The sequence below is a fragment of the Theropithecus gelada genome, chromosome 2 (assembly GCF_003255815.1).
Source record: "Theropithecus gelada isolate Dixy chromosome 2, Tgel_1.0, whole genome shotgun sequence".
Taxonomy (NCBI): domain Eukaryota; kingdom Metazoa; phylum Chordata; class Mammalia; order Primates; family Cercopithecidae; genus Theropithecus; species Theropithecus gelada.
This window is the reverse complement of record NC_037669.1, coordinates 105,576,130-105,600,324: the sequence shown is the minus strand read 5'-3', so window position 1 is coordinate 105,600,324 and position 24,195 is coordinate 105,576,130. Positions and strand designations below refer to the sequence as shown.

The 24,195-nt window shown below is 38.9% G+C and overlaps 1 protein-coding gene across 8 annotated transcripts in view; it reads left to right on the top strand.

Annotated features, from left to right (window-relative positions):
- The window catches only part of VPS8 (VPS8, CORVET complex subunit), a 254,143-nt gene that overhangs the window by 87,494 nt on the left and 142,454 nt on the right, over positions 1–24,195 (top strand). For all 8 annotated transcript variants that reach the window (XM_025376216.1, XM_025376215.1, XM_025376217.1 and 5 more), the window contains 5 exons: positions 11,220–11,262; positions 12,688–12,760; positions 13,062–13,181; positions 17,991–18,062; positions 23,037–23,156. In XM_025376216.1, the coding sequence (XP_025232001.1) occupies positions 11,220–11,262; positions 12,688–12,760; positions 13,062–13,181; positions 17,991–18,062; positions 23,037–23,156 (428 nt within the window). The remainder of the gene's footprint in view (positions 1–11,219; positions 11,263–12,687; positions 12,761–13,061; positions 13,182–17,990; positions 18,063–23,036; positions 23,157–24,195) is intronic.

The following is a 24,195-nucleotide window of genomic DNA, read 5'->3' as shown; positions in this document are numbered from 1 at the left end:
AATCATGTGACACCACCATAATCAAGCTGTAGAAGGAGCCATAGCCTCTCATACTAAAAAGTTACCTCCTTCCCCTTTGTACTTGATCCTTCCCCCACAGCCCTGCTCTGGGCAGTCACTGATCTACTTTCTGTCACTACACTTCATGTGAATGGAATTATGTACTGTGTAATCTTTGGTGTTTTATTTCTTTCATTTAACGTGGATGAAGCATAATATTTTTGAGAGTCATCCATGTTGTTTTATGTATATTAATATTTTGTTCCCTTTTACCACTAAATGATATTCCATGGATTGAATATACCATAAACTGTTTAATCACTCACTGCTTCATGGATATTTGAGTTGCTTTCAGTTTGGGACTACTATGAATAATACAATGCTGCTACAACATTTGCGGACAATTTTTTTTTTTTTTTAGTTAAACTTTTTGAGATACATGCAGTTGTAAGAAATGGCACATAGAGATCCTAAATAGTCTTTACATAGTTTCCTCAGTGATAACATCTTGCAAAAATAAAGTACAGTATCACAACTGGATATTCATATTTAATTCATATTGATAAAGTCAAGATACTGAAAACTTTCATTACCTCAAGTATCCCCCCTTGTTCTCTTACCCTCCATTCCTGACCACTAGCTGTAAGTTTCTGTGTGGACAAATGTGTTCATTTTCTCGGGCAAATACCTAAGGTTGGAATGGCTGGATTGTATGGTAAATATATGTTTTACTTTCTAAGCTACTGCTATATGGTTTTTCCAAATGCTGTACCATTTCTTATCAACAATATTTGAGAGTTCCAGTTTTTCCACATCCTTGCAAGCACTTGATACTGTCAGTGTTTTAAATCTTCTTAAAACTTTAGCCATTCTAGTAAATAATGGCATTTCATTATTATTTTAATTTTTATTGTCTGATCATTAGTGATGTTAATCGTTTTTTCATGTGCTTGTTTAGCCATTCACATATCTTTTGTGACTCGTCTGTTTAAATATTTCGTCCTTTTCCTTTTTTTAATTGGTGGAGATGATCTGGGGTTGTCTTCATATTACTGAATTATTAAGAGTTCCCAAGCTGGCCAGGCGTGGTGGCTCATGCCTGTAATCCCAGCACTTTGGGAGGCCCAGGCAGGCAGATCACGAGGTCAGAAGTTCAAGACCAGCCTGGCCAATATGGTGAAACCCCGTCTCTACCAAAAATATAAAAATTGGCTGGGTGTGGTGGTGGGCGCCTGTAGTCCCAGCTACTCAGGAGGCTGAGGCAGAAGAATTGCTTGAACCCGGGAGGCAGAGGTTGCAGTGAGCTGAGATCACGCCATTGCACTCCAGCCTGGGTGACAGAGCGAGACTCTGTCTCAAAAAAAAAAAAAAACAGAGTTGCCAAGGTAGTGAGCTTACCATCAGAGTCTGGAAGAGTTTTTTATGTAGTCCGGATATAAGCCCTTTTCCAGTATGTTTGGCAAAAATTTTAACCCTCATCCATAGCTTGCTTTTTTATTTTCTTAGCCATGTTTTTCAAAGAGCAAAATTTTTTAATTTTTATGAAGTTCATCTTATTAATTTTTTTTTGTCATTTAGGCTTTTGGTATTCTGTTTAAGAAATCTTGGTTCAATTTAGTGACATAAATATTTTCTCCCACATTTTCTTGTAGAAATTTAATAGTTTTAACCTCTTGTATTTAGGCCTATAATTCATTTTGAGTTAATGTTTATAAATGATGCAAGGTGAAGTTCAAGGATTTTTTTCCATATAGCTATCAGTTGTTCCTGTAAGTCTTACCATTTATTGCTAAGATTATCTTATTTCCATTGAATTACCTTGACACCTTTATGAAGAGTCAAGTGACCGTGTAACTGTGGGTGTGTTTCTGTGGTCTCTTCAGTTCTATTGAGCTGTATGTCTATCCTTGTCCAGTAATACACTGTCTTGCTTCTTGTAACTTCATAGTAAGTCTCAAAATCACATATTTTAAGTCCTACAATATTGTTTTTCTTTTTCAAAATTGACTTATCTAGTCCAGGTTCTTTGCCTTTCTATATAATCGTTAAAATCAGCTCATCAGTTTTTTTTTTTAAAAACTCGTTTGATTTTCTTTGAGATTGCATTGATGCTATCGATTAATTTGGAGAGAGAATTGCTATCTTAACACTGTAGAATTTTGTAATGTATGAATGTGATATGTTTTTCTATTTTTATCTTTTTAAAATTAATTTTCTTTTAGAGACAGAGTCTCATTCTGTCAGTCAGGCTGGAGTACAGTGGTGTGATCATAGTTCATTGTAGCCTCAAACTTATGGGATCAAGTGATCCTCCTGCCTCAGCCTCCCAAGTAGCTGGTACTACAGGCCACCATGCCCTGCTGAATTTAAAAAAAAAAATTCTTAAGACAGGGTCTTGCTATGTTGCCCAGGCTGATCTTGAACTCCTGGCCTCAAGCAATCCTCCCACCTCAGCCTCCCAAGTAGCTGAGATTATAGGTGTGAGCCAGCCACTGTACCCAGGTTATTTTGGTCTTAAAGTCACTTTGCTTTCCACTTTTCTGCAGAAAAGGCAGCTGGGATTTTCATAAGGATTGCTTTGAATCTGTATATCAATTTTATTACTATCCTAATATTACCAAATCTTTCAGTTCATGAACACAGCATATCTTTTCATTTTATTTAGGTCTTCATTACTTTTTTTTCAATGATATTTTGCAGGTTTTAATGTATAGGTCATATACTTCCTAAGTATTTTATTCACCTTGATGCTCTTATAAATGGAATTGTTTTCTTAATTTTATTTTCAGGGTATTAATTGCTAGTGTGAAATAAGATGTTAATTGCTAGTGTGATTTTTGTATATTGACCTTGTATCCTACGTCCTTGCTGTATTCATTTATTAGTTCTAATTTTTAAAGTTAATTTCTTAGAACTTGCTAAGGAAAATATAGATTATGTCATCTGCAAATAAAAATAATTATACTTTTTTCTTTCTAATCTAGATGCCTTTGTTTTTATTCCCTAATTGGGCCAGCTACACCCACTAACACAGTGTTGAACAAAAGTGGCAAGAATGGATGTCTTATTTTCTTGATACTGGGGGAAAGCACTCAATATTTCATCATTAAATTTGATGTAGATAGTCTTACCCATTCAATGAAGTTTTCTTTACCCAGTTTGAGTGTTTCTAACGTGAAAGACTGTTGGATTTAACAGATGCTTTTTCTGCATCTGTTAAGATTATCTTGTGGATTTTGTCCTTTATTTTATTGATATGATCTATTTAATTCTGTATGTTAAGCCAACCTTGCATTCTTGGGATAAATCTCACTTGGTATATAATCTTTTAACTATGTTGCTGGATTCAGTTTGCTACTATTTCTCAAGGATTTGTGTGTCTATATTCATAAGAGATTGTTCTACAGTTTTGTTTTCTTTTGATATCTTGTTATCAAAAGAATACCAGTGTTGTTATTAGTGTGTCTTGGTATTTTTGCCTCATAGAATGAGTTAGGAAGTATTCTCTCTTATTTTTTGAAAGAGTTTGTGAAGGATTAGTGTTAACTTTTTTAATGTTTGGTAGAATTCAATATGAAGCCATGTGGGCCTGGGCTTTTCTTTATTGGAAGTTTTAACATTATTAGTTGTTTTCATCTGTTTTGTGCTGCTGTAACAGAATACCTAAGACTGGGTAAGACAAACTTATGTCTTACAGTTCTGGTGGCTGAGAAGTCCAAAATCCAGGTGCTGGCACCTAGTGTCTCGTGAAGGCCTTCTTGCTGTGTCCTCACGTGGTGGAAGTTGGAAGGGCAAGTGGGAACAAACATTGTGTCCTCACTTGGCAGAAGAGTGGAAAAATAGTGAACCCAGTCCATCAAGCCCTTTTTTACTACAGCATTAATCCATTCATGAGGGTGGAACCCTCATGACTTAAACACCTCCCCAAAGGCCCCCACCTCTCAGCATTGTTGCATTGGGGATGAAGTTTGCAACACATGAATTGGGTGCCGCATTCAGACCATAGCACTAGTTTAGTTTCTTTGTTTGTTGGAGTTTACTCAGATTATCTGTTTCTTTTTTAGTGTTTCAGTAGTTTTAGTAGTTTTAAAATTTCTAGACATTTGACCATTTCATCTGCATTATCTAATATGTAGGCATATAGTTGTTTATAGTATTCCTTCATAATTCCTTTTTTTCCTGTAAGGTCAGTAGCGATGTCTCTTTCATTACTAATTTTTGTAATTTGACTCTTCTCTCTTTTTTTAGTTTGCCTAAAGGTTTGTCAGTTTTGTTGATCTTTTCATAGAACCAATTTTGATGTCATGCATTCAACTTTAGTCTATTATTTGCTTTCTTCAGCTCTTTGGGTTAGAAGCTGTTTAGGTAGAGGCTCATATTGTTGATTTGAGGTCTTTGTTGTTTTGTTGTTGTTGTTGTTTTAATTAGGTGTTTACAGCTACAAATATTCCTCTAAGCAATACGTTTTGGTATGTCGTCTTCATTTTCATTCATCCTAAAGTATTTTATAATTTCTCTTGTCATGTCTTGACTGGTGATTTAGAAGTGTGTTGTCTAATTTCCACCTATGTGAGAATTTCTCACATTTCCTTCTCATACTGATTTCTACTTTTTTGGGGTCAGAAAATGTACTTTTTATGGTTTCTATCTTTTAAGAATTTGTTGAGACTTACTTTATGACCTCACATAAGGTCTGTTCTGGAGAATGTTCTATGTGCACTTGAGCATAGTAATATGTCGAATGTCTTCTGTTGTTGGGTAGAGTGTTACATAGATGTCTGTGGGGAAGTTTAAACTTTCCCTCTGAAACTTTGAGTCTAAGTCTGTTGAAATGAATTAATAATAGATTAGTGGGTAGAAAAAGGCATATACTTTTGTTAACATGCATAAACATGGGGTAATTGAAGGATTGTGATGACTTGAAAACCCAAGGAGGTACAGATACACCCTTTCTTATGGGGTAGAAGGGAGATGGGGAAATAGGCAGTTCTTTTAAGGGGTTGAAAATGATTATTAGGGGAATGAATGGACCTGGGAGACAGAAGTTAACTTGTAAAGGATCGTCTTTGGAATTTGAATGATCCAACAATATTTGGATCATTGTTGAGAGCAGACATTATCTTGTGAAAAAGCTTGTAGAGGTGCGATTGTATTCCTTAGGTTTCTTTTCCTCAATAGATAAAGAGATTTCAGGAAAGGGATGGAAGGCAATTAATTGTGTTTTCTTTGGAGGGTCCGGTCTTAAGGTAGATCACATAATGTCAGAGTAGAGCCTATTAACTCAAAATATCTTTAACCTATTAAAGTTACTGAGACCTGTTAACCCAGGCCTCAGTCTATTTAGAAAGTTTATCTTTCCAAGGTTAAGGATGCACCCGTGACACAGCCTCAGGGTCCTAACGACACGTGTCCGAGATGGGCAGCTTGCTTTTATACATTTTAGGAAGACATGAGACATCCATCGATATGTTTAAGATGTACGTTGGTTCAGTCTGGTAAGGCAGGACAACTCGAAGTGAGGGCTTCCAGGTTAGAAGTAGGTCAGAGACAAAAGGTTGCATTCTTTTGAGTCCTTGATCAGCCTTCCACTGAATACACAATTTAGTCTGGCTCAGTGAATCTCCATTTTTACATAAACAATAGGTAAGAGGAATCAATTAGATATGCATTTGTCTCAGGTGAGCCTCAAAGGGATGACTTTGAGTTCTGTCTGTCCTTTGTCCACAAGGAATTTCCTTGTGGGTAAATTGTGAGGGAGGTATGTAGCTTCTTATCTTTGTAGCTGTCTTATTTAGGGATGGAATGGGATCAGGTTTGCCTGACATTAGTTCCCAGCTTGACTTTTCCCTTTGGCTTAGTGATTTTGGGGTCGCAAGATTTATCTTCCTTTCACAAGTCTCTCCCAGCATATGCTGACCTTGAAGGACCCTTAATTTAAAATAATCTGCATACCATGGTGCCATATTTTGGGGTGAAATTCTCTGGGCTTCTTTGTCTGTTAGGTCTATTTGCTTATAGTTTTGTTCAAGTCTTCTATTTCCTGTTCATCTTCTACTGATTGTTCTATCTGTTTTTGAAAGTGGGATATTGAAGTCTCCAAATATTGTTGAATTGTCCCTCTCTCACTTTAATCCTATCAGTTCTTGCTTCATTTTATCTTGGAATTTTCAGTTCTTTGGCAGGCAGTTTAGAATTCTGCTGTAGCCTTCCCTTCCTGCTTGCACAGAGCTGCAAAGTCAGCCATGGGTTATAAATTAGGGCCTTTGAGAATTTCCCTGGGTATGTGCAAAGCCCTTTATATGCATACACCCTTTTAGAATTCCAGGAATATGTTAGAACTTTTTAAAAGCCCCCGCAGATCTCCCGTTCTCCAGTTTTTCCTTTTAAGGTTTTTGGTGCCCCACTTATTAGTCCCAACTACTAACACTGTCTCAGCCCGCTGTAATGTTGAACAATGGCACTGACTGTTTCCACAGATGTCCTGGGGATAGTGCTGTTCCCACAGAGTGAGTTCTGAGTTAGGGCAAAAAAAAAGATAAGCCCTGAAAATGGAGCTTTTAAGTAAGCTGCCAGATAGGTCAAGTAGTGACAATTCTCTGAGGATGGGGCATTTGAGGGGCTACAAGATTGACACAGGAATTTTCTCTCGGCCCTTTGCCGGACGTGCAGCAGGGGCACCCTGTCTACTTGGCCTGCTGCGCTCAGCCCCTTCTGGGAGGGAGCACATGAGCAAGCGAGTGTGGGATCTGGCTGGCCACTCCAAGTGCTGACACAGGAGCAAGCTCCATGTGAGGCCCGTGGCCTTGAGGGGAATGCAGCAGCACCCGGACAAGGGTGCCCACGACCCTGAAGCCCCAGATGGGGTGTTAGTGTGCTAATTAGCTCTTTCAGTTTTACCATCCACAGCCTGATGGAAGGCAGCATGTTAGCAATTGGTCGGCCCCTGGCCCCATTGTGTGGGGTGGCTGCCCTTTGCCAGCGAAGGCAAAAGGCCAGTGTAATAGCCTTTCTGGGTACCTGCACTTGGTGGCTCCCCGGCTCTTGTCCAGCATCCAAGAAGAATGAGGATACGCTGACAATTGAAGAGTGACCAAGGTGGGGAGTTTTATTGAGTGATGAAATGGCTTTCTGCAGAGAGGGGATGCGGGGGTGGTCCCGCTACCCGAAGGCGGGAAAGTCCCCTCAGTCTGGTGAGTCTGGGGCTACTATGGGCTCAGAATAGGGGAGGGGCAGGCCATAGCAGTATTGGAAAAGGCAACATTCAATTGGTTAAAAGACATTATTCAGAAAGAATCAACTGGGAGAGGATGTGCAAACAGAAACAGAAGTTCTCATTCCATGTTGCAGATTTCATCCCGGACCAGTAATCTGGTCTTTCAGCCTTCAGGCTGTTTTTTGGCTTGAAGGTGGGGTTTCACGAGGGACCCACCCCTATCTGCCTAGGCATTTGGCTGCCTCCTGTCGCTATCAAACCCACTGTGTTCTACTTGTTTTCACAGCTGCCCAAGTTGTAAGGCAATAATTGATTTTCAAAAGTACAGTAGAGCTGGAGAAAGGGAGATGGCAATACATAAAGTTAAAACTCTAAAATTCACTGGTCTTCCTGAGATTCAGGCATTTTTCTGAATAAATTTTCCTCAGATTATGGCAAATTTTTAGTTAATTTCAAGAGTTCTGAAAAGCCGATATGACAGTTTTTACCAGTATTTGTATTGCTTTTATGGAGGAGATTTTTGCAGGTCCTTACCCCACCACTTCTGAGGTCTGTTTCTCTGGGTTTTGACTGTGTTCTGTTTGGTCTTTTTTCCTCTCTGTTTTTCACCTTGGATGATTTCTATTCTCTTCCTTCAGATTCATTTGCTCTTAACTCCTTCATGTCAATTCAACTGTTAAATCTGCTCAGTGATTTTTTATTTTCAACAGTTATTTTTTCAGTCTAATTTCCATTTAGTTCTTGTTTCTGTTTTCTCTGCTGCAACTCTTCATTTATCTGTTGAAATTTTCATGCACTGAAACCATTTCTTTTGCTTAAGGATAATTATAATAGTGCTTTAAAATCTTTGCTTGTTCTCACATTTTGTTCATCTCAGGATTGGATTCAATTCACTTTTAAGAAAAATATGTTTTATTTTCACGGTTTTTCATGTTGGGTAATTTTGGACTGTATCTGGATATTATGAATGTTACATCGTGTGGAGAGTATGCGTTCTCCAGTGAATATTTTTCTCCGTTGTTCTATCAGGTATTTTTCACCACTGAGTATTGTTTTCCATTTTTTTTATCAGATAATTTTCTTGGTGGGCTTGAACTGCAAACTCTCTCTCTTGTGCAGCTGCAGTCTCTCCTCAGGTCATTTCTGGATGGCTGATCTGCTTTGATTCTGATCCACACGCATGGTTCAGGGGTCAGTCAGTGATGAGGGTAGACAGAGTTTGGGGATCCTTCCTCTTTCTCGTTCCTTTGCAAGATTCTCCTAATTTTTAAACTATGTATGTTTCTTAACTTCATGTTTCCCTTGCCAGAAAGATTGTTGCTTTTTCCGTGATGGCCTCCAGCTCTGCTGTGCTTGCCACACAGACAGCACTTAGACCTGGGCCGAAAGCCACAGAGGTGGTAATTTACTTGTACAGCTAACTCCCAATCTCCGCTTCTCCAAGTGAAGGAACTCTCCACCAGAGCCCATGTGCTTCTCTCCTCACTCCAAAACCTTCAGAGAAGGAGCTCCATTCTTGATCCTGGTTTTTTGTCTTTGACTAAGCTGCTTTGAGTCTTTTTCCTGCGTGCTAGTTTAGTAAATGGATCCTCTCCAGGTGTGGGCAGACAGTTTGGGGATCTCCTCTTTGATTCTTTCACTTTTGGGATTCCCCAACTCCCTTCCGTATTCATGGTTTCCTGACCTCACTTTTCCGATCCCTCCGCCCCCACCCCCATGCCAGGGAGATTAGGGCCTTTCCATGCCTCCCTGTGTATCCGATCCCCCGCCCCCACCCCCCATGCCAGGGAGATTAGGGCCTTTCCATGCCTCCCTGTGTGTCCGATCCCCCGCCCCCACCCCTGTGCCAGGAAGGTTAGGGGCCTTTCTATGCTTCCCTATGTGTGCAGTTCAGAGTACGCTTACTCAGGGACAGGCCAGCAGGAAGAACAGTGTGACTGCCTGTCTCTCCTACCCCAGATGAGGCTGAAGTCCCCACCAGCTCATGCTTGTGCTCACTCCCCAGTAACTCATTAGTAACTTCAGGTAGTTCCTTTCTGTATGATGTCCAGGTTTTGTCATTTTTTTACTATAAGGGTGGGGGTGGGGGAGTCATTTGGTAGTCTTAACTTCCTGTACCTGATAGTAGCCCTGAACCTAATCTTTTTGAAGCAAATTTGAAAATTGCCTTTCGCATCTATATCTACCAGAAATGAAAGTGGAGAATTACAATGTGTGAATGGAAGTGATGATCTTTTATAATGAAAAGTTGTCTAAAAGAAGATACTGGGAAGAGAAAGGTTGTAGAAAATTAAGTACTATGTCAGTTCATTTCAGCAATTTACTAATTACCTACTTATGTGCCAGACACTATACTCGATGCTAGAAATACAGAAATGTCACAGACTCTGCTCATAAGAAGCTCACAGTAGTGGAATAATGGAGATGGGTAGGTTAAACAAATACATTTAACTCTCGCTAGGAATATCATGAGCTAGATATATTCTACCTGAGATTTCCAGCAAGAAAGGTGTGTAAATCAAAATATGTCTGAGACAAGTCTCAATCAGTTTAGAGGCTTATTTTACCATGGTTGAGGACACACTGGGAGAAAGAGACACAAGCTACAGTAGGATCTTCAGCTTGTGCTTTTTCCACAGAGGATTTCGAGAACTTCAGTGTTTAAAGATTAGAGAGGGGGCGAGAGGGAAAAGAGGAACACTTAATTATGTATTTGTCTCATGCTCAGTAAATCTGCATTTTACAGAAGGTAAAGTAAACATAGAATAGGGGAAGAAGTCAAATATGCATTTGTCTTGGGATGGGCTGAGGAATAATTTCTAGTCTTATCTTTGCCCAGTGCTTGTGAACATCAGCTATTAATTTACATTGTCAGGGTGAGGGAGGCCAGCTGGGGAGACATGGCCTTCTATCTTGCAGCAATCTGTTTAGGAACCAATTTTTCGTTTATTTGTTTTTGTTTTTGTTTTTTACATGACTCAGTTCCGAAGCTTAACTTTTCCTTTTGGCATAGTGAGTTTGGGGTCCTGAGACTTTATTTTTCTTTCACTGGTGTTTATCTAGTTAGCCAATAAACATTAAGTTGTTATGCCATGCAGGTGATGATCACCATGTGTCATACTAGTTGATTTGAATCAAATAACATTTGGAACAGAAGCAAAATGTAATTATTCATACATTTGGAGCAATTCAAGTTTACATGCACTAACAACATTGCAGATTTTGAGTATTTGTGAAAGATTACTGATAAAGTTAAAGGCATACACTTGCTTGCATTATATCCAGGATTCATATATCAAAAATAGAAACTACAGCTCTTCATTATTACCAACCACAGATTCCCATCATCTGTGCGCTATGGGCGTTCCCAGTCACTTCACCCTGTTGATGCTCCTGCTCCATTCTGTGTTGCCCTTGACCCCTTGGCTTCAAACTTTGTCATACTATCTTTCTGATTTCTTCAGTCAGAGAACAGGCTCGCATCACAAGATGGCAGAATCTTACATTTTTATGTAACTTAGAATAGAAAGGGCCCTAAAGATCATTTAGTTTAATTCTGTTACTTTAAACATTTGGGAACAATGGCCTTTTCAGCCCTAGAGCACTGTGGGTGGTGAAAGTCCATATTACAAATAAGAAGACAGTATGGTTATGCCTTAATATTAATTAATTGGTTCTGATGTACAGTTCGTCAACTCATTGCCTGCCCTACACCTTCCCTTGGTCCCAAGTTAGTGGTTAGGCCAACAATACATAGAGATCTCTACCCTCAGATCTATTCCTTCTACATCTATCTTTAAATAGCTTATATTGCTCTTATCTGTGACAAGAATCTGACGGAAACTCAAAAGCTAATAAAGTGGTCTTATCTCAACTTCCTGTTATTTGGGAATATATTTACCTCACTGTAAATGCCAAGTTTTATTTTTTTGTTTCTACATAAAGATTATTTTTCTGAAAAGGTTTTGAGAGAAAATTGCTGAAGATACTTCTCTTTCTATTTTAGATGAACAAGTTGTTATGGGCAATAAGCTTCTTGTATATATCAGGTAAGATCATTTTACTTATTCATCTGCATGTATGTTCTTTCTATATTTCTCCTATATTTTTAGAGATACTATGATCTCTTATCTATATAGTACTTTTCATTTTTCACAATTCTCTTATGTAGAGCAGTGGTTCTCAACCATGGATGATTCTGTCTCCTACTCCCTGGAGATGTTTGGCAACATCTAGAGACATTTGTGGTTGTTATAACTGGGGCTAGAGAAGGGGGGCTACTGGTATCTAGTGGGCAGAGGCCAAGGATGCTGCTAAGCAGCATACAATGCACACAGTAGTCCTCACAACAAAAAATTATCTGGCCCGAAATATCAGTAGGGCTGAGGTTGAGAAACTTTGGTGTTGAAATCGGGTTTTTTACGTTTACTGGTGACAACTTTATGTGGGATGTGTGTTGTGTCTATATATGAGGACAAGAGATTTGTTCAGATCTGAAAAAGTTAGTAACAGAGGTAAAACTAGAATGTTTATCCCCTGACTTCTGGAGCAGGGTTCATTCCAGTAGACTGTGCCAGCTCAGAATTGAGCCCTGATAGAACTTTTAGGTAGACGGCTATTTGGCAGGAAGGTGGCAGAACCTAGCAGAACGTCATTTTAGCTCATATCTAATGAGTTAACTTTGAAACCTGTTTCACACTTGTTACATTGATTTTTTAGTGTGAAAGAAATACGCATTTACTTAGTGCTTTATCATCTGTACTTTAAACTCTTGAAAATATGCTGGTGTCCAGTTGTCTCCGATCTAACACTGAAAATTGTAGTTGAAAAAGGTTTAAAATTTGCCCCCTCCCCACCTCCAAAAATAGAAAGAAGGTAGACATGTTCAGATGACATTTGTAGTAATTCAACTCACAAGGCAAGTCTTTAGCCATGAAGAAGGTTTGATTTGGAGGTAAAACTGTAGGGTAAATTTCTCTTCAGATTCTAACTCTCCCTGGTTTGTCCTGTTGCAGACATTTTCCAGACATTTAGCCTAGCTCTTTCCCCATCTTTAATACCATTGTTAGAGCCCCTGGTTTAACAGTATCTGAGAATGCCAGGCTTCTAACAGGTTTATCGTAGTATAATGGTGCCATTAGGCACCATCTTTCTAGACGCTGGGTATGAGGCCTTTAGAAGTCCGTCTTCATTCCTTCTTGTCCCTTTAATAGAGCATTGGTTTTTCTTAGGAAACATATGAAGAAATGAAAGCTCCTACTCAGTCACAGGATGCATTACCTCACCCCCCTATCTGTTGCCCACGTTTTCTAAACTGGGTGTCATCTTGACCTGCTTTGGAACATGACCTGACAAAAGCTGAGCCTACTTAACAAATTGAACTAGTATCTCAAGTTTGAGAAACAATGTGTTAACTCGCTTGAAAGTTATCTGCTTTACAAGTCACCAGATCCATTCTCATTCTTTTCTTCCAGCTGTTGTCTAGCAGGTCGTGCCTATCCCCTTGGTGACATCCCTGAAGATCTTGTTCCCTTGGTTAAAAACCAGGTTGGTACTATTTTCATAGCCTTTTGACTGTTCTCCGTCTCTTGTTAAGATGCACTGAAGACAAATTGCAGTTGAGGCTTCCACGTGTGTCAGGAGCTATCGCCTGTTACAGGAGAGAACTTACACACTATTACTAAAGTCAATAATTAGAGCTGAGAGAGAATTTAAGAGAGAACTTAAAATATAGTAGCAATTTAAACTGAATTCAGCCTGCCTTTATTTTATCCAAATGGAAATCACTGCTTCAGCAGGATACTTTGTAAGGTGAGAAAATAATCAACATTTTTTTTCCAACTTGCAGGTTTTTGAATTTCTAATTCGCCTGCATTCAGCAGAGGCTTCTCCTGAGGAAGAAATCTATCCTTACATTCGGACTTTGCTACATTTTGACACAAGAGAATTTCTCAATGTATTAGCACTGGTAAGAGATAGTCTTATTTTGAGGTGTTTTCAAAGAAGACAGAGCAATAATTTTTTGGTGGGGCGCGGTGGCTCAATGCCTGTAATCCCAACACTTTGGCAGGCCGAGGCGGGCAGATCACCTGAGGTCAGGAGTTCCAGACCAGCCTGGCCAATATGGCAAAACCCCATCTCTACTAATAATACAAAACTTAGCCGGGCATGGTGGCGGGCGCCTGTATCCCAGCTACTTAGGAGGCTGAGGCACGAGAATTGCTTGAACCTGGGAGCCGGAAGTTGCAGTGAGCTGAGATTGTGCCATTGCACTCCAGCCTGGGCTACAGAGAGAGACTCTGTCTCAAAAAAAGAAAAAAGACAAAGCAATATTTTTTAAGAGAAAAATCATAATTATTATGCAGGTATAGATTTTATGCACTAGCAGTAAGTCAGGGTTTCAAATGTTTAATTTTGTTGTGCCACCCATTTTTTTTTCTCTAGTTCTTTGCCTTCCTCCCTTCCTCCCCTCTTCCTCCCTCCCTCCTTCTATCCCTCCCTCCTTCCCTCCCTCTCTCCTTCTCTCTCTTTCTCCCTCTCTCTCTAACACACACTCATCAAAAAGTTAAGGAGAACTGAGTTAGATGTAGTGCATCTTTGATTTCATAAATTATATTGCCTGGCATACTAAATATGGAAGGGAGATGTTGAAGGAGATGTGGTAGTGATGATAGTAAAAATAGCTGGAGTTGAAATGGAACATGGAAGCTTTTTGCTGAAAAAACACCCTTATACATGTTCAATTAGGGATGAATATGTACAATTTGGGTGAGCCAGGTTGTCCGTGAAAATGCCCCTGGGGAACAATTAGGTAAAACATAATATATCTTCTGAATTAAATAGTATTGTTGTTGTTTTTTGAAAAACTTTTGATATTATGGAAAATGCTTATATTATAGCGTTTAGCGAAAGTAGCAGGCACACAAATATGCAAAACACACATATACACAGTATTTGGAGGAAAAAAGGATGGAAATACACCTAAATATTAATAGTGATTCACTCTGTGAGATGAAGCAAATTTCCCTAATAAGCATATACTACTTTTATAAATTGAATTATATAAATATAATAAACTATTATTTTAAAACGGTAAGTACTCATGAGAAGGTTATTATCATTTGAATTGGTTTAATTTGAAAATCTGACATCAGAAGTAATAACTTTAATTGCATAGAACGAAGGGAAGGAGAAACTTAGAAGTCAGATGTAGTTGGTTTAGGAAATTTTAAATGTCCAGAGGGGAACATAAAGGTAGTTGGTGACTGACACATAGGAAAAAAAGAAACAGGAAGTGATGGGGGAGAAAGAGTGTTAGAGAAAACAAAGAACTTAATGTAATTCTTATTTCTTTAAGGGCTGTGGTAGCACCGAAACACATGCGGAATTATGCTGATGTCTGAATTATGACACTGGGATTTATAGTAAGGCTGCAAAACAATCTCTGATTTGGTTGACAAAAATTTGAGTGCATGGCGTATCCCACGTACTATCCTCATTAGGGCATGCAGCCTTGGCCAACAAGATATAAACTTTGCTTTTGTGGAGGAAGAGGATCCAGACTTGTAGATAAATAATTATAGCACAGTGTAATACATGCCTTAGGGGAAGTACAGGATGCTATAGGAACACTTAATGAGGGGCACCTAATGGAGCGTTAGGGAATGTTTCTTAGATAAAATGGTATCTACACTGAGTCTGAATAGAAGTTAGTAAGGGGAAGGGTAGGAAAAAATATTGTAGGCAGAGGGCTGAATATGTAAAAAGGCCTGGAAATGAGACAGAGCAACAAATATTCAAGTAATTGAAAAAAATTCAATATAGCTGCATCTTTTAAGTATAAGGAGAAGTGCAGAGAGAAACAAATCCAGAGAGGCAGGCAGATAACGAGTTTTGTAATCTGCAGTAGAAAATCTGGACTTCCCTTCCTTCCTTCCCTCTCTCCCTCCCTGCTTCCCCCCTCCCCTCCTTCCCTTCTTTCCCTCCCTTCCTTCCCTCCCTCCCTCCCTCCCTCCTTCCCTCTCTCCCTCTCTCCTTCCCTCCTTCCCTCATTTTTGAGGTGGAGCTTCGCTCTTGTCTCCCAGGCTAGAGTGCAATGGCACGGTCTTGGTTCACTGCAACCTCTGCCTCCCAGGTTCAAGTGATTTTCCTGCCTCAGCCTCCCCAGTAGCCAGGATCATAGATGCGTATCACCATGCCTGGCTAATTTTTGTATTTTTAGTAGAGACGGGGTTTCACCATGTTGGCCAAGATGGTCTGGAACTCCTGACCTCAGGTGATCTGCTCACCTTGATCTCCCAAAGTGCTGGGATTACAGGCATAAGCCACCACGCCTGGCCATAATTTGGACTTCATACTACAGCAGTTGGTAGCCATTGAAGCCTTTTAGGAAGGAAAATATATTAATTTTATACTTTAAAAACATTCCCTCTAACTCTTGTGTCTTAGTCAGTTTGAACTACTATAACAAAATGCCATAGATTGGGTGGCTCACAAACAACAGAAATGTATTTCTCACAGTTCTAGAGTCTGGGAAGTCCAAGATCAAGGTGCTGGCAGATTCTGTTGGTTTAGGCACACCTCCGAGAGGCTTACCTCCTAAAACCATCACATTGGTGATAGGTTCTCAACATGAATTTGGGGGCATACAAATGGATTGAAATGAGATAAGATGGAGGCAGGGAGATCTGTTAGTAAATTTTGTAGTAATCTAAATACAAGATAATGGTGGCTTAAATTAGGGCAGTGACAGTGGGGATACCAAGATGTGAAAGGATTTGAAAGATATTTTAAGAGGCAAATCAGCCTCATAAAGAAGAAGAATCTGTGATGGAGGCCATATGTAGCCCCAAAGCCAGAAATATTTACTGTCTGGCTCTTTACAGAGAATATTGACCCCTGGATTAGGAGTTAGCTTGCTATCATTATTTTACAGAAACCCCATAGTAATTTGTAAAGTACTACAGAAATAATTTTTAATGTCCAAATGCACAGATGACTTACAACTTGGGTTTTAGGTCTACCTTTGTACTTCAGAAACTGTAATTCTCCATTAGGATATCTTTGCATATTAGTCCTCTAGTAAACATCCATAGTTAAAAGCATTTTTGTGGGATGATAATGGTCTAACAATGTGCCATTTTGGTGGCAGATGTTAACTACCACCAAAATAGTCATGAAGCATATCACAATATTCACACCGTAGTGTATTACCAGTTAATTATGTTCACAGAATCAAACTATCAGTGTCTGTTTCAAAGGAGTGACTACGTGCTGCCAAAAGGAAAATGGTGAAGGAAATTCTTTTTTACTTGCTGTCACTGCTGTAGTTTTTAAATGCATGTGTTAATTCTCCATGGTTTTGTTTTTTAGTTGAATAGCACTTGTATTAGCAGATGGTACTTTCCCTTTGTACCTGTAGAGTGATATCTCACTTTAGCAGGCAGGGATGGGTGTCTATGTATGTGTGTGTGTGTTGTTCTCATGAATCCGAAGATAGAACTGAGAGAGACTTTGTAGTCTGTCTTCCTGTCTTCAGTCAGAGTCATATTTAACCCATATATACATCAGAATAACTTCTATTTGAGCCTTCCACAGTGAGTTCCTACAGTCTCCTTGGTAACTCGTTTCAGCATTTCCCAGCTACCTGGCAGTAAAGCAGACTAGCTAAAAAAAAAAGTCTAGAATATTTTGTTTTTCTGTGCATCAAACAGGAGAAGGAAGGGAAGGACATGCTAATAAGAGAACAGCTTGAACAAAGGTGCTTTGGAGAAATTGGGGGAAATTCAGGCCCATTTGAAGAACAGTAATTACTCTTGTTTGAACAGGACTATGATGTCTTGAAAGTTCATGGCTGTTAAATTCCTTTTTATTTTTAGTCTACTGGGACAATGTGTAGTTCATTTTCTTGTTTCAAGGAAATAGCAATAAATTAGCGCTACGTGGATTTAAACATTTCTCAGAATCAAGTGAACTAAGTGAAAACCATAGGAACGATCTTTAAGTCTTTCATCATTCTTACTGTTCAGTAAAAATTTTCATTTCAATTTTTTGATAGTGGACATAATCTCATTTTCTTCACATATACTATATGTACTACTTTTTTTGTGACATGCTGTTATCATATACTGACAAACAGAATCTGGTATTGTAATTTATTGTGATGCATATTATATTCAAAGTATTTTGGCTCTGCTTGATCAGTTACATAAAATGAAAGTTGCCATAGTTGGCAGTGTTTTGAGATCAGTAAGTAGGCTTGATAATTTTAACTTTTTTACCATAATACTTTTTTTTAATGCTATCTTTGGACATCATTTTTCTTAATTGTCATGAAAATTATGAAAGTTATTTTTATGACAGTTAATAAACTGGGTCTTAGTTATTTCCAGATAACATAGACTGAATGATGGCTGAACATGTAGTATTTTATCCCTCTGTTCTCAAACCTTTGCTCCCAAATTACCTCTTTTCATTAGTGTTATCTCTCTCTCTTTTTTCTTTTTTTTTCTTATGGACTTTGCCTTCCTTCCTTTCTCAAATTCTTATTTGTGATTTTTTTTTAAGTCTCAGAGTACTGTGCAATATTAAATACCATAGCTTCCTACTTGACTCACTAAAAATAACGTCACTCAAGGTGTATAAGACAAAAACTAATGAGGAATAGTTATCTTATTTGGGAAATTACTTGGATTTTACTAACAAGAATTTGATAACTTGTTTTCTTCTACAATGTGCAAATAATAATTACTTTTAAACATTTATTTCTCCCTTTTAGACTTTTGAAGATTTTAAAAATGACAAGCAAGCTGTGGAATATCAACAGCGAATTGTGGATATTTTGTTGAAAGTAAGTATTCAAAGAATACATGTCTTTATATGATATTTATATTAAGATAGTTGAGTTTTTTTATAGCAGGTTATAAAATCTTGTTAAGTGGTTTCTTGGACTCATATCTTAAAATTTTATTATGGTGTCTTTGTCCTCAAGAGCTGAATTAAGTACTAATCATTTATTTTAAAAAATTTTGAGTGTATGTTAGCTTTAGACTGGGGACCAGAATAGAGAGCACTACTGTGAGAAAGGCATATGGTGATAATTGCTATATTAGTATGATTACATGTAATAATAGAGACTAACTTCAAAGTGCTTTGAGAAAACAATGTGAAGAATCTTCCTCTGTCTCGTACCAACTTCACTTTGTTGCTAAGGCAGTGCTGTATTCTGTCATGGCACTGAGATGTTGGATGACACTTAAGAATGATTTGAGGCACAGAGAAATGATCATCCCAGTATAAATCTAATTAGATTCAGCAGAAAGCTATTTTGAGATTGATGCTGTTGCTAATGAAGAATGCAGAGAAAGGTTCTTTTCTTTTCCGTCTGCATGACTTAAGGCAGGCCAGTTTCCTCTTGTAGTTGAAAGCTTAGAGTTTTTATTTTGTTCATTTGACTGTAAAATAGAGTTTTCTTTCTTTTAATGTTGAATTATTGTGGACAAGAGACCAGAATTCAGGTGTTTTCTAGTTGTACATAACATCAAAATATTACATTTATACTCATTCTGTATAATTTCCAAAGCATATTTATATACATTATTTCTTTTGTGCTATCAGTTAATATTAATTTAACCTTGTAAGACAGGCAGTGATGATTATGAGAACAGGATTGCTAACCTGTCAGATAATGCCAGTTTGATTCAGATGGCTAATATGGAGAATTTTCACCTAGATTTATTCCCAATCTATGTCCTCCTTTAATTTGTGATCTTGCGTTTCTTCTACCTAATATTCTTCTGTGGCTTCCTATTGGTCATTTAGAATTAAGTTCTGCTGTGAGTGAGAGAAAACTCAAAATAACAGTAGTTTAATTGTGATAGGAATTAATTTTTCTCATAGAAGTCTGGAAGTAGGCAACCTGGTCTAGTAGAGTGACTTCATAAACTTCTCAGGGACGCAGATTCCTTCTGTCTTAGTATTACACTTAGTATATGATTTCTGTCTTTCCATCCAGAATGGCTGCTGAGGCTCCTGCCATTACCTCTGCATTCTAGCCACATAGAAAAAAATGAAGAAACAAAGAAAATGTTCCCTCTCCTTAAGGAAACTTCTTAAAAGCTGTTTCATACAATTCTGCTTACACCATATGAGGCCCCTTAGTTGGTGGGGGAGATGGAGAAACATTGTCTGTATTCTTGGTAACCATGTGCTTAGCTAAACATGAGGAGTTCTGTTTTTTTTTTCTTCTCCTTCTTCCTCCTCTTCTCCTCCTCCTCCTCCTCCTCCTTCTTCTTCCTCCTCCTCCTCCTCCCCCTCCTCATCCCCCTCCTCCTNAGGCACCTCCTTCCCTTCTGGGCGAACTTTTAACTTCTTCTTCTTCTCCTTCTCCTTCTCCTTCTCCTTGTCCTTCTCCTTCTCCTCCTCCTCCTCCTCCCCCTCCTCCTCCTTCTCCTTCTCCTCCTTCTTCTTCCTTCTTCCTTCTTTTTCTTCTTTCTTCCCTCCTCCTTCTCCTCCTCCTCCTCCTCCTTTTTGAGACTGAGTCTTTCTCTGTTGCCCAGGCTAGAGTGCAGTGGCACGATCTCAGCTCCCTACACCCTCCATCTCCTGGCTTTGAGCGATTCTCCTGCCTCAGCCTCCAGAGTAGCTGGAATTAGAGGTGCCTGCCACCATACCCAGCTAATTTTTGTATATTTAGTAAAGACGGGGTTTTCACCATGTTGGCCAGGTTAGTCTCAAACTCCTGACCTCAGGTAATCTGCCCGCCTCAGCCTCCCAAAGTGCTGGGATTACAGGTGTGAGCCACTGCGCCCAGCCTTGAGGAGTTCTGTTTATAAGGAAGGAAGACTAGATGTTGGAGCATAAGTAATAGTTTCTGCCATACCCGTCTAAACTGTTGAATATCCAAGATCCCTCTATATTTTCTGGTCCTGACTAGGTCTCTATAACTGGTCCCTTCTCTCATCCACCTTGTCATCCTTCCCCACACACCTTGTATTATGTACCCTCAACCATATTAAATTATTAGAATTCACTAGACTCTCTGTGGTGTGTTCATGGTTTATGTTCTTTGCAAGGGTTTTCTTTCAGCCTGTCATGTCTTTTCCTTTTCTTTCACTGACTGGCAAGTTCCTAATCATTTTCCAAGACTTAACTGAAATATCATCTATGAGAAACTCTTTTGAACGCTCTCCCACACATCTAGGTTGATTAGTTGCTCCTTGTCTGTGCTCAGCCAACACTTTATGCTTCAGTTAGCACACTGTAGTGTCATATTTACATATTTTCTTATCTGTTTTATCTAGACTTGAGCTTCTTGAATGTAGAGACTGAGGATTATTCTAATTATTATTATTATTATTATTATTATTATTATTATTATATTTGGTCATTGTTTTAGCCTGCTTAGAACAGATCCAGCACAATGCCTGTAACCCAGTAGGTGTCAGGTCAGTGTAAGTTGGTTAAATTGCAATTTGAGTTTAAAACTATACTAAGTTGGAAAGTAATCCAAATGAAGAGAAAGCTCCACAAGTACTTGACTATTCCTGTTGGTGACTTGCCATTCTTGTATGTTGTCTTGATAGTGTTTACCTTGGGTCAGTGAAGAATGAGCTTTGGAGATTATTTTTCTCATTTCTAGTGCTAGAGATGTGCTAATTGGTTAAAGTGTACTTGTGAGGGAGCCAGTGAGAGGAGGAGTATAGGCAGTGACCAGAGAACAGGCCAATGGGTGTTATCATGTGTGCTGAAATGGCTGCAGACAGAGAGGAAACATCTATTAATTTGTGACTTCTTACATTGCCCGGAAAATTTGTAAGCATGGTCTCTGAAAGAGGCCAAAGAAGAAATGGAAAGGAAATGGCCTTTTGTAGGATAATAACCAATTAGACACTCGTTGGGGTGATGAGGGACTTCTTTTATATATATATATATATATATGAATGATAGAGTTTTTATAACTTGAAATACCCACATATTCTAATAATGAGTATGCACTTGGCAAGCAATGATTACTGGACTAAAAGCAAAAAGAGTAAAAGAAAGGGATGTAAGAGGAAGTAGGTCAAAAGCTAGGGAATGTTGTATAATGGGAGAAACCTGGTGCTTTATCTTTGTGTGGAGGATGGAAGGAGGGAACTTGGAACTTTTTGATAGATGTGTGAGGGTACTATACCCTAATTTGTTGTAGAGTTGCCCCCATGAACTCAGCTCGCCCAAAACAGTACGTGGTGGTCTTCCCTCCCCCACTTCTGTATTCTCTCTGTTAATAGCATCATTATCCCACCTGCCAATCAGGCTCAAAGTCTGTCCTTTTTCATTGCTCCTTGAACCACATGGTTCCACGCATAGGAATAATTGTCCTGTCCCCACTCTCTCTGCCTCCTTCCATTTTCATGATCACTGCCCTACTTAAGAGCCCTTTGGTCTCTCCCTTAGACTCCTGCAGTCGCTTGTATCTTGCTCTCCCTGCCTTGTGTTTCTTTCTTCTGTTAATTTTATCCCATGCACTGCTGATCGGATAATTTTCCTAAGCACAGTACTGGTCATGATCAACCCCCCTGGTGGAACATGTTTAGTAGCTCGCCAGTTTTCTATAGAATACATTCCAGATTCCTTAGGATGACATTTGAGGCCTCATCTTCCCTTTTAATCTATTGTTTCCCTCTTCCTGCATGCTGCTGCATTCTAATAAATATTGTTGTTCCCCCTAACAATTGTGTGTTTTTCTGTGTCCATGATTTTGCTCTCACTCTTCTCTTTGCCAGGTTTGCCTTTTCTATTGACATTTCCGCTTGTCAAAATTTCTGCACGGGCTTTAAAACTTAGCTTCAAAGCTATTCTTCTCATTTCTTTTCAAATTCCCTCTCTAACCAGTTGAATTAAAATTTTAATCATTTGTGCCTTTATAATAGCAGTCATTATATTATGCCTTTTGTTTAAGATGTGTCTGTCTTTTCTTTCTTGTTCCTAATTTTCTTAAAGATACTTATAGCCTCTTACACATAGTGAGTACTTAGGAAATGAGAGCTGAGTTAAAGCCAGAGGAATGGCTATGATTTGATAACCGTGTGTGTCATAAAAAGCCTGTTATACAAAACCATGTCTTCAAGGAACTGCTTGATACAAGGCCGAAGCCATTCACTTCATTGGTCTGTGTGATAGCTAACTTCTCTGGGCTACCTTGACTCTCAGTTGTCTTATTCTCAAACCTCAAAGCAGCTTTCTTCTTCTGTTGTTGATGGACAGATTTTTAGTAGGGCTATTTAAATTTAACTGTACAAGACCAGCCTGGCCAACATGGTAAAACTTTGTCTCTATTAAAAATACAAAAATTAACCAGGCGTGGTGGCACACGCCTGTAGTCCCCGCTCCTTGGGAGGCTGAGGCAGGAGAATCACTTGAACCCAAGAGGTGGAGGTTGCAGTGAGCCAAGATCATGCCATTGCACACAAACTTGGGCAACAGAGTGAGATTCCATCTCAACAACAACAACAAAAAATTAGTTGTAGAAGGGTTCTCTAAGAATTCCTGAGGGAAACATGATTAATATTTCTTTGAAACACTACAATTTACATCTCTACCTCTTTATCAATTCAGTTCTCATCCAAAGTGTGATAGAAGTAGGCGAGAAATCACTGAAATGTTTTCAGAGTATGCAAGTAGTTGTGCTTCTTCTAAATGGCGTTGAATTCAACTGTTGCACAGTCAATAAAAGAATCTTTTTATGAGTCTTCAGTAATGAGGCTATCCCCTCTTCTAATTGTATATATTTTTGCATCAAACCAGATGGTGTATTGAATAAATGGTCTCCTTTGCTCCTCAGGTTATGGTGGAGAATTCAGACTTTACCCCCTCACAAGTAGGATGTCTCTTTACCTTCCTTGCTCGGCAGCTTGCAAAGCCTGACAACACCTTGTTTGTAAACAGAACACTTTTTGATCAGGTAAGTGTCTAGCAGTGAAAACTAAAAGGTTTTTTCCTGTTTACTGTGCACAGTTCCCTGGATTACACTGTTTCCTGATGTGACAGACTATTGGGTAAATACCTTATCAAGGAGAGGCCTGTTCAGGTTTTGGATCTAAATTGAGGGATATGTGTATGTGGGTGTATGGGTATGTTTTGTGGAGATTGGTTTATAGAGATTGTGTTCTCTCAATTATTCTGTTGCTATGAATTGCCTAGAATTCTTTGCTCAAGAGTTTCCCAATTTAAGAATCTCCCCCATCTCACAGGTAGTGAGAGTATTATGACCATCATCTGGAGAAGAGATTACTTTTGTAAAATCTCAATTTACTTACAAATGACTTTGAAGGTATCTTGTAATCCCGCTTAAATATCTCCTATTTTTCCACAGGTGGCAAAGAAAATACTTTTTGTCTGGAGAAAGTAACTAAAAATGACTAGCATTTTTTGAGCACTTCACAATGGCAGACATTGTTCCAAAACCTTATGTGTGCCTGTTACCTTAGTCCTCTCAAGAGCTCTAAAATAGGGACAGTTATACTCCTTTTATAGATGAGGAAACTAAAGCCTGGAGAGATTAAGTAATTCATGTAAGGTCATACTCAGTAAGTGTTATTATTAGCAGTAAATATTAAGTCTTAATAGAGTTTGTGTCCAAATTCAAGTGGCCTGACTCCTAAGTTCATGCTTTGCTAGGTCCATGGTATCGTATCAGGAAACTTAAAATTAAGGTATACAGACAACACTGCCTTATAGTTATGTTTCTTTTCTCTCTCTCTTTTTTTGAGACAGAGTCTGGCTCTGTCGCCCAGGCAGGAGGGCAGCAGCATGATCTTGGCTCACTGCAACCTCTGCCTTCCAGGTTCAAGTAATTCTCCTGCCTCAGCCTCCTAAGTAGCTGGGATTACAGGCGCATACCACCACGCCTGGCTAATTTCTTGTATTTTTTGTAGAGACGGGGTTTCACCATGCTGTCCAGGCTGGTCTTGAACTCCTGAACTCAAAGTGATTCGCCCTCC